Below are 14,231 nucleotides of genomic sequence, written 5' to 3'. Positions count from 1 at the left end.
TATTGCGTATGCGCGTTTTTTTCCACATGCTTTTTTCCATGCTTCTTTTTGTGCTTTGTCAAGTCATGGCGACCATGGGGGTTCAGCCGCTGTACCCCAGTGATCGCCGCCGGGTCAACGGCTAATCTGGGATCAATGCAATCGCAGCATTCAGGAGACCGGGAGAGGAATCTCTTACCTCTCCCTGGTGATCGGGTCTCTGTAATGCTATCACAAGGACCCAATCGCTACCATGGTAACCCCAGGTTAATAGGGTACGGATTGCCTCACAGACCAGGGCACCAACGTCACCGGAGTTTCCTGCAGCAAAATGCCGTGGTAAAGTCTGCAAGATGAGAAAATGTCTGAAGACACTGGCTATGTGGCCTTATGTGCAGGGAACCCCGATGAAGTCACTATGTGAACTGAGTTCATACCATCGGATTTGTAGTAAATCCCGGTGATCCGCCGGCAGGAACTAGATTCACCTTATGATGTCACCGTAGTTCCCTGCAGCAGGGTCCCGCAGTGAAGACTGAGATTGTGAGATGAGGAAATGGCTGCGCGGAACACAAGTGATGTAAAAGCATAAAAAAAACCACAACATGTGGATTACACATACATACGTTTTTATCTGTGTTTTTCACTGACTCCATTGAAGTCAATTGATGAAGAAAACAGAAAAAAAGTGCAGAAACAATTGACATGCAGATTTTTTTTTTTCCAGCAACAAAAACTGCAAGGAAAATAGCAGCAGCGTGTGCAGCAGGTCAGGATTCTCACACTTTGCTGGGATGCCTTTTTCTTGCTTTTATTGATTAAAAGCAAAGAAAGCAAGAAAAAAAGCAACGTGGGCACACGTCATCCAAGGAAGATGTATTTTTATTAAATGTGCATGTAGTGCAGTGCAAGTGTATTTATATACTCCTCTATGGCTCTGCAGGATCCAGCGCGGTTATGCTCCTCGTCTCAGCATCGTCACTGCTCTGCAGACTCTGACACTGCGTTCTGCATGACCCGGAAGTGGCTTTTATAACATAAGTCTTTGCAGCAGCAGAACGAAGCCCATAATGGGGCTCCATAGACTTATTTTGTAATGCTAGAGTCACACTGGCGTATAACTCGCACGAGTACAATGTGAGAAAATCTCACAATGCACTCGGCCCCATGTAAGACAACGCCGCAGGTCACATCTGCAAATTTTTCTGAGCCCTAATCAGACTGAGGAAAAAACTGCAGAATGCTGCGATTGTCAGCGAGTCTCGGATCACTTGCACCCGTACAAGTCTATAGGTGTGAGTGAAACATCAGAGTGCACTCGGATGACATCCAAGTGCAGTGCGATATACACACAGGCTGACAATGGAGGAGATATTACTTTTTCGCTCTCCTCTGCAGCTGTGATTCGATCGCAGGATCATATAACAGTTGCATGACACTTGGCTCACACTCGCAACAGAGCCTGAGCCGAGGGTCATCAGCATATCACATCCAATGATCTCACATCGCATGCCATACACTAGTGTGACTCCAGCATTAAAAGAGACTTCCCATCACACAGAGCAGAGAGTGATCCGGCGAGTCTGGAGAGAGGCGACGTCACTGAGAAGGGAAAAAGATGGGGCTGGACCCTGGAGAGCGGTAGGTGAGGAGCCAATACCAGGTACAGGGTACACTGGGTATAAACTAGGTTTATATGGTGTGTATATACTGGATTTATACTGGTTATATATACTGGACACACTGTGTTTATTCTGGTTATATACTGGGCACACTGGGTTTATACTGGTTATATACTGGACACACTGTGTTTATTCTGGTTATATACTGGACACACTGGGTTTATACTGGTTATATACTGGACACACTGTGTTTATTCTGGTTATATACTGGGCACACTGGGTTTATACTGGTTATATACTGGACACACTGTGTTTATTCTGGTTATATACTGGACACACTGGGTTTATACTGGTTATATACTGGACACACTGGGTTTATACTGGTTATATACTGGACACACTGGGTTTATACTGGTTATATATACTGGACACACTGGGTTTATACTGGTTATATACTGGACACACTGGGTTTATACTGGTTATATATACTGGACACACTGGGTTTATACTGGTTATATACTGGACACACTGGGTTTATACTGGTTATATATACTGGACACACTGGGTTTATACTGGTTATATACTGGACACACTGGGTTTATACTGGTTATATATACTGGGCACACTGGGTTTATACTGGTTATATACTGGACACACTGGGTTTATACTGGTTATATATACTGGACACACTGGGTTTATACTGGTTATATACTGGACACACTGGGTTTATACTGGGCACACTGGGTTTATACTGGACACACTGGGTTTATACTGGTTATATACTGGGCACACTGGGTTTATACTGGTTATATACTGGGCACACTGGGTTTATACTGGTTATATACTGGGCACACTGGGTTTATACTGGTTATATACTGGGCACACTGGGTTTATACTGGTTATATACTGGACACACTGGGTTTATACTGGTTATATACTGGACACACTGGGTTTATACTGGTTATATACTGGACACACTGGGTTTATACTGGTTATATACTGGACACACTGGGTTTATACTGGTTATATATACTGGGCACACTGGGTTTATTCTGGTTATATATACTGGACACACTGGGTTTATACTGGTTATATATACTGGGCACACTGGGTTTATACTGGTTATATACTGGGCACACTGGGTTTATACTGGCTATATACTGGGCACACTGGGTTTATACTGGTTATATACTGGGCACACTGGGTTTATACTGGTTATATATACTGGGCACACTGGGTTTATACTGGTTATATATACTGGGCACACTGGGTTTATACTGGTTATATACTGGGCACACTGGGTTTATACTGGTTATATATACTGGGCACACTGGGTTTATACTGGTTATATATACTGGGCACACTGGGTTTATACTGGTTATATACTGGGCACACTGGGTTTATACTGGTTATATACTGGGCACCACGGCCGGATTATAGGCGGGGCAAGCGGGGCTCCAGCCCAGGGGCCCCCACCAAAAGAGCTTCTAAGGGGGCCCCCACCACCAGGGCCATACTTGTCAGCATTTTTTTTTTCTTCACACCCTCTCCCCCTCCGTAAAGACAGTCTAATAAATCAGCTGTGTTTTCGGAGGGGGGTGGGGGGTGGGGCGGTGCACCGGCATTTATTTGAATCTGCGTCTTTAAGACGCAAAAACAAACTGCGGGCACAGGACGCTGAATGACCCCGGAAGTACCAGCGATTGCACTTCCGGGGTCAGAGGTGTGTCATGTCAATGAGCTCCCTGCTATGTGCTGCGGCCGTCATGGGCGTACCCAGCGAGGGGCGGGGGGGCCCCCTTCCTAGAAGCAGGGGCACGGTGTAATGGGCCGCTGTATGTGCAGCCACGCTCCTCCGCAGTGTGTGTATGCAGGCTCGACACACTAGCTGCAGCAGGAGGCAGCGCTGTGCTGTGCCGGCTCTGCTGTGTGCTGTGTGCCCGGCATGCACACAATGCAGAGGAGCGCAGCGGAGCCAGAGCTGGTGCTCGCAGCTTCCTCCTTCTTCCTATTCAAATGTATTTGCGTCTTTCAGACGTAAATACATTTGAACAGCGCGCCGGGACTGGGCCCCGCCCCCGACGTGCAGCAACGTGATGAGATCAGCACCTTGCTGACGTCATCACAGTGCTGCGGGCGCCGGCACACAGGGGACAACATCAGATGGTAAGCGCTCCATGAAAGAGCCGAAGAGACAGGTTTACTTAATGATGATGAGTGGGGAGGGGCTGAGGACACATTACGGGGAACATCTGTGAAGGAAGTGGAACACAGCTTTGTGACAGGCAGAGGGGGAGTACTGGATTCCGAGGGAGGGAGGGAGGGAGGGGGGAGGCAGGAGTGTGTAGGGATGGGGCAGTGTGATTTGTGTGTGTAGGGGGTGATGAGGGTTGCATTGTATTGTGTGTGGGGGGAGAGGTAATGGGGGTGCATTGTGTGTGTGTAGAGGTGATGGGGGGGTGCATTGTGTGTGTGTGTGTGGGGGGGGTGATGGGGATGCATTGTGTGTGTGTTTTGTGTGGGGGGAGTAATGGGGGCTGCATTGTATTTTTGTGTGTAGGGAGGAATGGTGGGTGCATTGTATTTGAGTGTGGGGGGGGTGATAGGGAGGTGCATTGTGTGTGTGTGTAGGGGGTGATGGGGGGTGCATTGTTTGTGTGTGTGTGTAGGCGGTAAAGGGGGGTGCATTGTGTGTGTGTGTGTGTGTGTAGGGGGTGATGGGTGGGTGCATTGTGTGTGTCAGAGCTGTGTGTGTGTGTGTCAGAGCTGTGTGTGTGTGTCAGAGCTGTGTGTGTGTGTCAGAGCTGTGTGTGTGTGTCAGAGCTGTGTGTGTGTGTGTCAGAGCTGTGTGTGTGTGTCAGAGCTGTGTGTGTGTGTCAGAGCTGTGTGTGTGTGTCAGAGCTGTGTGTGTGTGTCAGAGCTGTGTGTGTGTGTGTGTGTGTGTGTGTGTCAGAGCTGTGTGTGTCAGAGCTGTGTGTGTGTGTGTGTGTCAGAGCTGTGTGTGTCAGAGCTGTGTGTGTGTGTGTGTGTGTGTCAGAGCTGTGTGTGTCAGAGCTGTGTGTGTGTGTCAGAGCTGTGTGTGTGTGTCAGAGCTGTGTGTGTGTGTGTCAGAGCTGTGTGTGTGTGTGTCAGAGCTGTGTGTGTGTGTGTCAGAGCTGTGTGTGTGTGTGTCAGAGCTGTGTGTGTGTGTGTCAGAGCTGTGTGTGTGTGTGTCAGAGCTGTGTGTGTGTGTGTCAGAGCTGTGTGTGTGTGTGTCAGAGCTGTGTGTGTGTGTGTCAGAGCTGTGTGTGTGTGTCAGAGCTGTGTGTGTGTGTCAGAGCTGTGTGTGTGTGTGTCAGAGCTGTGTGTGTGTGTCAGAGCTGTGTGTGTGTGTGTGTGTGTGTGTGTGTGTCAGAGCTGTGTGTGTGTGTGTGTGTGTCAGAGCTGTGTGTGTCAGAGCTGTGTGTGTGTGTTTCAGAGCTGTGTGTGTGTGTGTGTCAGAGCTGTGTGTGTCAGAGCTGTGTGTGTGTGTGTCAGAGCTGTGTGTGTGTGTGTGTCAGAGCTGTGTGTGTGTGTGTGTCAGAGCTGTGTGTGTGTGTGTGTCAGAGCTGTGTGTGTGTGTCAGAGCTGTGTGTGTGTGTGTCAGAGCTGTGTGTGTGTGTGTCAGAGCTGTGTGTGTGTCAGAGCTGTGTGTGTGTGTGTCAGAGCTGTGTGTGTGTGTGTCAGAGCTGTGTGTGTGTGTGTCAGAGCTGTGTGTGTGTCAGAGCTGTGTGTGTGTGTGTCAGAGCTGTGTGTGTGTGTGTCAGAGCTGTGTGTGTGTGTGTCAGAGCTGTGTGTGTGTGTGTCAGAGCTGTGTGTGTGTGTGTCAGAGCTGTGTGTGTGTGTCAGAGCTGTGTGTGTGTGTGTCAGAGCTGTGTGTGTGTGTCAGAGCTGTGTGTGTGTGTGTGTCAGAGCTGTGTGTGTGTGTGTGTCAGAGCTGTGTGTGTGTGTCAGAGCTGTGTGTGTGTGTCAGAGCTGTGTGTGTGTGTCAGAGCTGTGTGTGTGTGTCAGAGCTGTGTGTGTGTGTGTCAGAGCTGTGTGTGTGTGTGTGTCAGAGCTGTGTGTGTGTGTGTCAGAGCTGTGTGTGTGTGTGTCAGAGCTGTGTGTGTGTGTCAGAGCTGTGTGTGTGTGTCAGAGCTGTGTGTGTGTGTCAGAGCTGTGTGTGTGTGTCAGAGCTGTGTGTGTCAGAGCTGTGTGTGTGTGTGTGTCAGAGCTGTGTGTGTGTGTCAGAGCTGTGTGTGTGTGTCAGAGCTGTGTGTGTGTGTGTCAGAGCTGTGTGTGTGTCAGAGCTGTGTGTGTGTGTGTCAGAGCTGTGTGTGTGTGTGTCAGAGCTGTGTGTGTGTGTGTCAGAGCTGTGTGTGTGTGTCAGAGCTGTGTGTGTGTGTGTCAGAGCTGTGTGTGTGTGTGTCAGAGCTGTGTGTGTGTGTGTCAGAGCTGTGTGTGTGTGTGTCAGAGCTGTGTGTGTGTGTGTCAGAGCTGTGTGTGTGTGTGTCAGAGCTGTGTGTGTGTGTGTCAGAGCTGTGTGTGTGTGTGTCAGAGCTGTGTGTGTGTGTGTCAGAGCTGTGTGTGTGTGTGTGTCAGAGCTGTGTGTGTGTGTCAGAGCTGTGTGTGTGTGTCAGAGCTGTGTGTGTGTGTCAGAGCTGTGTGTGTGTGTGTCAGAGCTGTGTGTGTGTGTGTCAGAGCTGTGTGTGTGTGTGTCAGAGCTGTGTGTGTGTGTCAGAGCTGTGTGTGTGTGTCAGAGCTGTGTGTGTGTGTCAGAGCTGTGTGTGTATGTGTCAGAGCTGTGTGTGTGTGTCAGAGCTGTGTGTGTGTGTCAGAGCTGTGTGTGTGTGTCAGAGCTGTGTGTGTGTGTCAGAGCTGTGTGTGTGTGTCAGAGCTGTGTGTGTGTGTCAGAGCTGTGTGTGTGTGTCAGAGCTGTGTGTGTGTGTCAGAGCTGTGTGTGTGTGTGTGTGTGTGTGTGTGTGTGTCAGAGCTGTGTGTGTGTGTGTGTCAGAGCTGTGTGTGTGTGTGTGTGTGTGTCAGAGCTGTGTAAGAAGCAGTCTGTGCAGCCCCCCAGAACTATATGGGTCCCCCAGAGCGCTATGTCACCCATCCCAGTAATGAGTACACCACCAGAGCTGTTTGCCACTCCAGTAACGTCTATGCCCCCTGCCCCTCCTGTAATGTATATATTGTAGCCCCCAGCCACTCCTGTGATGTATATACAGCAGTGCTGTCAGTGTGCAGTCATGTCTGTTAGTGACAGCCATCGTGAAACACAGCCACATGTCCTGGAGGAGCTGGACGGAAACAAGCGGGAGAGGTGAGTGAGGCTGCTGGCGATTTCCCCATATTAATACCTGTAAAGGCTCATGCGCACGTAACTACTGAATATTCTACAGCGATTTGACAGCACATATGCGCGTCAAATAGCTGCAGAAACACTGCATAATGGATGCAGTTTTTCTTTACAAAAAATGCCGATTCTATGCGCTCTGGCTGCTGTCCCCACCATAGACAGAGTGGGAGCTGCATCCATAGCGCACGGAATAATTGACATGCTCATTTTATGAACTCACAGATTTGGGTCAACATTTTAGCACCCAAATCGCTGCGTTGATAAAAGCAACGTGCGCACGTATCATGCACAATCTACATAGATTGTGCAGGGGATGCAGGACGCATGCATTTACACTGCAGTGCTATACGCAGCATAAATGCATGGAATTACGCAACGTGCGCACGAGCCCTAATGCATCTGTGTCTGCATGTATGTCAGTGTATATGACTGTGCATATATTTGTCTGTTTATATGTATTTTTCTGAATTTGTCTTCAAATATGTATATATACGTATGCCTGTATGTGTGTGTGCGTGTCTGTGTGTGGATGGGGTCCACTGACTCTTTCACCCGGAGGCCACAAAAACCTGGAGCCGGCCCTGGCTGCCTTAACATTGGGATCAATAAAAAAACGGTACGGTTCTGTACGTACGTTGCGTATTTGCATGCAGTTACGCTGCGATCTGCACCGCAGCGTAACTGCATGCGTCCTGCGTCCCCAGCACAATCTATGAAGATTATGCAGGGGCCGTGCGCACGTGGCGTATTAGAGTGTAGCGATTCGGCTGCTGCCTGAAGTGCTGCGTTCTAAGAAGTGACGTGTCACTTCTTTCATGTGCTTTGGATGCAGCCCCTGCTCTGTCTATGGGAGGGGCTGCACTCAGAGCGCATGAAATTGGCTTTTCATTACGGACTCTTTCTGTAGCGATTTGAAGTGCACGTGTGCTGTTCAAATTGCTGCAGAAATTTCTGCAGAGACAAACGCAACGTGTGCACATAGCCTAACTCTACGTTCTGTGAATAAGTGACTGCTGTGAGTTATCCTGGACTGTGTCTGTATTGTACTGTGTATAAGTGACGGCTGTGAGTTATCCTGGACTGTATCTGTATTGTACTGTGTGTATAAGTGACGTCTGTGAGTTATCCTGGACTGTATCTGTATTGTACTGTGTGTATAAGTGACGTCTGTGAGTTATCCTGGACTGTATCTGTATTGTACTGTGTGTATAAGTGACGTCTGTGAGTTATCCTGGACTGTATCTGTATTGTACTGTGTGTATAAGTGACGTCTGTGAGTTATCATGGACTGTATCTGTATTATACTGTGTGTATAAGTGACGGCTGTGAGTGATCCTGGACTGTAGCTGTATTGTACTGTGTGTATAAGTCACGTCTGTGAGTGATTCTGGACTGTATCTGTATTGTACTGTGTGTATAAGTGACGTCTGTGAGTTATCCTGGACTGTATCTGTATTGTACTGTGTGTATAAGTGACGTCTGTGAGTTATCCTGGACTGTATCTGTATTGTACTGTGTGTATAAGTGACGTCTGTGAGTTATCCTGGACTGTATCTGTATTGTACTGTGTGTATAAGTGACGTCTGTGAGTTATCCTGGACTGTATCTGTATTGTACTGTGTGTATAAGTGACGTCTGTGAGTTATCATGGACTGTAGCTGTATTGTACTGTGTGTATAAGTGACGTCTGTGAGTTATCCTGGACTGTATCTGTATTGTACTGTGTGTATAAGTGACGTCTGTGAGTTATCATGGACTGTATCTGTATTGTACTGTGTGTATAAGTGACGTCTGTGAGTTATCCTGGACTGTATCTGTATTGTTCTGTGTGTATAAGTGACGTCTGTGAGTGATTCTGGACTGTATCTGTATTGTACTGTGTGTATAAATGACGTCTGAGTTATCCTGGACTGTATCTGTATTGTACTGTGTGTATAAGTGACGTCTGTGAGTTATCCTGGACTGTATCTGTATTGTACTGTGTGTATAAGTGACGTCTGTGAGTGATTCTGGACTGTATCTGTATTGCACTGTGTGTATAAGTGACGTCTGTGAGTTATCATGGACTGTATCTGTATTGTACTGTGTGTATAAGTGACGTCTGTGAGTTATCCTGGACTGTATCTGTATTGTACTGTGTATAAGTGACGTCTGTGAGTTATCCTGGACTGTATCTGTATTGTACTGTGTGTATAAGTGACGTCTGTGAGTTATCCTGGACTGTATCTGTATTGTACTGTGTGTATAAGTGACGTCTGTGAGTTATCATGGACTGTATCTGTATTGTACTGTGTGTATAAGTGACGTCTGTGAGTTATCATGGACTGTATCTGTATTGTACTGTGTGTATAAGTGACGGCTGTGAGTGATCCTGGACTGTATCTGTATTGTACTGTTTGTATAAGTGACGGCTGTGAGTGATCCTGGACTGTATCTGTATTGTACTGTTTGTATAAGTGACGGCTGTGAGTGATCCTGGACTGTATCTGTATTGTAGTGCTATAAATCTGAATGTGGCAGAACAGGGTAAGATAAATGTTCATTGGATTTATATCTAAATGCTACGGTTCGCGCTCTACTGTTATAGCTAAAAATGTTAACGTTATGGGGCCCCCACCAGATTTTCTGCCCAGGGGCCCCCACCAACCTTAATCCGGCCCTGCTGGGCACACTGGGATTATACTGGTTATATATACTGGGCACACTGGGTTTATTCTGGTTATATATACTGGGCACACTGGGTTTATACTGGATATATATATATACTGGGCACACTGGGATTATACTGGTTATATATACTGGGCACACTGGGTTTATTCTGGTTATATATACTGGGCACACTGGGTTTATACTGGATATATATACTGGGCACACTGGGTTTATACTGGTTATATATACTGGGCACACTGGGTTTATTCTGGTTATATATACTGGGCACACTGGGTTTATTCTGGTTATATATACTGGGCACACTGGGTTTATTCTGGTTATATATACTGGGCACACTGGGTTTATTCTGGTTATATATACTGGGCACACTGGGTTTATACTGGTTATATATACTGGGCACACTGGGTTTATACTGGTTATATATACTGGGCACACTGGGTTTATACTGGTTATATATACTGGGCACACTGGGTTTATACTGGTTATATACTGGGCACACTGGGTTTATACTGGTTATATACTGGGCACACTGGGTTTATACTGGTTATATATACTGGGCACACTGGGTTTATACTGGTTATATACTGGGCACACTGGGTTTATACTGGTTATATACTGGGCACACTGGGTTTATACTGGTTATATACAGGTTATATACTGGGCACACTGGGTTTATACTGGTTATATACAGGTTATATACTGGGCACACTGGGTTTATACTGGTTATATACTGGGCACACTGGGTTTATACTGGTTATATACTGGGCACACTGGGTTTATACTGGTTATATACAGGTTATATACTGGGCACACTGGGTTTATACTGGTTATATACTGGGCACACTGGGTTTATACTGGTTATATACAGGTTATATACTGGGCACACTGGGTTTATACTGGTTATATACTGGGCACACTGGGTTTATACTGGTTATATACTGGGCACACTGGGTTTATACTGGTTATATACTGGGCACACTGGGTTTATACTGGTTATATACTGGGCACACTGGGTTTATACAGGTTATATACTGGGCACACTGGGTTTATACTGGTTATATACTGGGCACACTGGGTTTATACTGGTTATATACTGGGCACACTGGGTTTATACTGGTTATATACAGGTTATATACTGGGCACACTGAGTTTATACTGGTTATATACTGGGCACACTGGGTTTATACTGGTTATATACAGGTAATATACTGGGCACACTGGGTTTATACTGGTTATATACTGGGCACACTGGGTTTATACTGGTTATATACAGGTTATATACTGGGCACACTGGGTTTATACTGGTTATATACTGGGCACACTGGGTTTATACTGGTTATATACTGGGCACACTGGGTTTATACTGGTTATATACTGGGCACACTGGGTTTATACTGGTTATATACAGGTTATATACTGGGCACACTGGGTTTATACTGGTTATATACTGGGCACACTGGGTTTATACTGGTTATATACTGGGCACACTGGGTTTATACTGGTTATATACAGGTTATATACTGGGCACACTGGGTTTATACTGGTTATATACAGGTTATATACTGGGCACACTGGGTTTATACTGGTTATATACAGGTTATATACTGGGCACACTGGGTTTATACTGGTTATATACTGGGCACACTGGGTTTATACTGGTTATATACTGGGCACACTGGGTTTATACTGGTTATATACTGGGCACACTGGGTTTATACTGGTTATATACTGGGCACACTGGGTTTATACTGGTTATATACTGGGCACACTGGGTTTATACTGGTTATATACTGGGCACACTGGGTTTATACTGGTTATATACTGGGCACACTGGGTTTATACTGGTTATATACTGGGCACACTCGGTTTATACTGGTTATATACAGGTTATATACTGGGCACACTGGGTTTATACTGGTTATATACTGGGCACACTGGGTTTATACTGGTTATATACAGGTTATATACTGGGCACACTGGGTTTATACTGGTTATATACTGGGCACACTGGGTTTATACTGGTTATATACTGGGCACACTGGGTTTATACTGGTTATATATACTGGGCACACTGGGTTTATACTGGATATATATACTGGGCACACTGGGTTTATACTGGTTATATACTGGGCACACTGGGTTTATACTGGTTATATACTGGGCACACTGGGTTTATACTGGTTATATATACTGGGCACACTGGGTTTATACTGGTTATATACTGGGCACACTGGGTTTATACTGGTTATATACAGGTTATATACTGGGCACACTGGGTTTATACTGGTTATATACTGGGCACACTGGGTTTATACTGGTTATATATACTGGGCACACTGGGTTTATACTGGTTATATACTGGGCACACTGGGTTTATACTGGTTATATACTGGTTATATACTGGGCACACTGGGTTTATACTGGTTATATACTGGGCACACTGGGTTTATACTGGTTATATACTGGTTATATACTGGGCACACTGGGTTTATACTGGTTATATACTGGGCACACTGGGTTTATACTGGTTATATACTGGGCACACTGGGTTTATACTGGTTATATACTGGGCACACTCGGTTTATACTGGTTATATACAGGTTATATACTGGGCACACTGGGTTTATACTGGTTATATACTGGGCACACTGGGTTTATACTGGTTATATACAGGTTATATACTGGGCACACTGGGTTTATACTGGTTATATACTGGGCACACTGGGTTTATACTGGTTATATACTGGGCACACTGGGTTTATACTGGTTATATATACTGGGCACACTGGGTTTATACTGGATATATATACTGGGCACACTGGGTTTATACTGGTTATATACTGGGCACACTGGGTTTATACTGGTTATATACTGGGCACACTGGGTTTATACTGGTTATATACTGGGCACACTGGGTTTATACTGGTTATATATACTGGGCACACTGGGTTTATACTGGTTATATACAGGTTATATACTGGGCACACTGGGTTTATACTGGTTATATACTGGGCACACTGGGTTTATACTGGTTATATATACTGGGCACACTGGGTTTATACTGGTTATATACTGGGCACACTGGGTTTATACTGGTTATATACTGGTTATATACTGGGCACACTGGGTTTATACTGGTTATATACTGGGCACACTGGGTTTATACTGGTTATATACTGGGCACACTGGGTTTATACTGGTTATATACTGGGCACACTGGGTTTATACTGGTTATATACTGGGCACACTGGCTTGTGCTCACGTGACCTGTGACGCCCACTTCCCCCACAGCTGCTCGCAGTTTACCCTCTTCTCTCTCGCCCCTGGTGGCCCCGTACAGCTGTGTGCACAGGCGGGCGGCTCCGGCCCTGGTGGAGCGGGACAGCTTCTTGCCGGGCTTCTGAGGAGTCTCCCGGTCACAGTCGCCCTCTCGGTTCTTAGCGTCTTTCCGTTCTTCCCGGTCCCCATCCTCTTCGCTCACAGGCTGGGCCCTGTCCCTGAGCTGCCTTCTGCGGCTCGTCATCCCGGGAGGGTGATAATTCCCGGGTGTACGTTAATACAGTGAATACGGGAACAAAACCGAGGCCTCCGACAACGGCGCCGCCATCTTGCCTGGAAAAGAGCGCTGATTGGTGAAAAGGAACTGTGATCTGATTGGACAGCGCGGTCATGTGATCTGTGCGCTGCATGGCTCGCCGGTCAATAACCCTGTCACTGCTGGGCCGTTTCGTTCGGTTGTACGGACGGTGGTCGGCTTTATCCGCCTGTATACACACGTGCATTGTCCTGCGTTTATCCGCCTGTGCACACACGTGCAGTGTCCTGCGGAACAGAGCTCAGCGGCGGCTTATTATTCTGTAGGGTTTTGTATTTTTTTTTTTTTTTTCAATAGTTGCAGATAAGTTATGGCTTTTTTTTGTCCTTAAATTAAATGCTATCGCTTATGTTTGTTTTCTTCATTTTTTGGCCGTGATTTTTTATTTTTTTTTATCACAGAAAATGTTAATTTTTAGTTAAATCTCTATGATTTATTTACACTTCTGTCATATCTACATCAGAGATACAAAATACTCCTAGGGTCACTGTCTGTGGATGGCGGCCGTCGTGTGAGACTCATAGGGTCACTGTCTGTGGATGGCGGCCGTCGTGTGAGTCTCATAGGGTCACAGTCTGTGGATAGCGGCCGTCGTGTGAGACTCATAGGGTCACTGTCTGTGGATGGCGGCCGTCGTGTGAGACTCATAGGGTCACTGTCTGTGGATGGCGGCCGTCGTGTGAGTCTCATAGGGTCACAGTCTGTGGATAGCGGCCGTCGTGTGAGACTCATAGGGTCACTGTCTGTGGATGGCGGCCGTCGTGTGAGACTCATAGGGTCACTGTCTGTGGATGGCGGCCGTCGTGTGAGTCTCATAGGGTCACTGTCTGTGGATGGCGGCCGTCGTGTGAGACTCATAGGGTCACTGTCTGTGGATGGCGGCCGTCGTGTGAGACTCATAGGGTCACTGTCTGTGGATGGCGGCCGTCGTGTGAGACTCATAGGGTCACTGTCTGTGGATAGCGGCCGTCGTGTGAGACTCATAGGGTCACAGTCTGTGGATGGCGGC

The 14,231-nt window shown here is 46.7% G+C and overlaps 1 protein-coding gene across 1 annotated transcript in view; it reads right to left on the bottom strand.

Annotated features, from left to right (window-relative positions):
* Nucleotides 1–13,244, bottom strand: part of ETAA1 (ETAA1 activator of ATR kinase) — a 32,584-nt gene extending 19,340 nt beyond the window's left edge. Inside the window, exon 1 of the mRNA XM_075338053.1 lies at nucleotides 12,934–13,244. Within this exon, the coding sequence (XP_075194168.1) occupies nucleotides 12,934–13,150 (217 nt within the window). The 5' untranslated portion in view covers nucleotides 13,151–13,244. The remainder of the gene's footprint in view (nucleotides 1–12,933) is intronic.
* Nucleotides 13,245–14,231: the final 987 nt, after the last annotated feature.

This window comes from Anomaloglossus baeobatrachus, chromosome 3 (assembly GCF_048569485.1).
Source record: "Anomaloglossus baeobatrachus isolate aAnoBae1 chromosome 3, aAnoBae1.hap1, whole genome shotgun sequence".
Lineage (NCBI taxonomy): Eukaryota > Metazoa > Chordata > Amphibia > Anura > Aromobatidae > Anomaloglossus > Anomaloglossus baeobatrachus.
The sequence above is the reverse complement of the archived record's forward strand: the minus strand, read 5'-3'. Positions and strand labels throughout refer to the sequence as shown.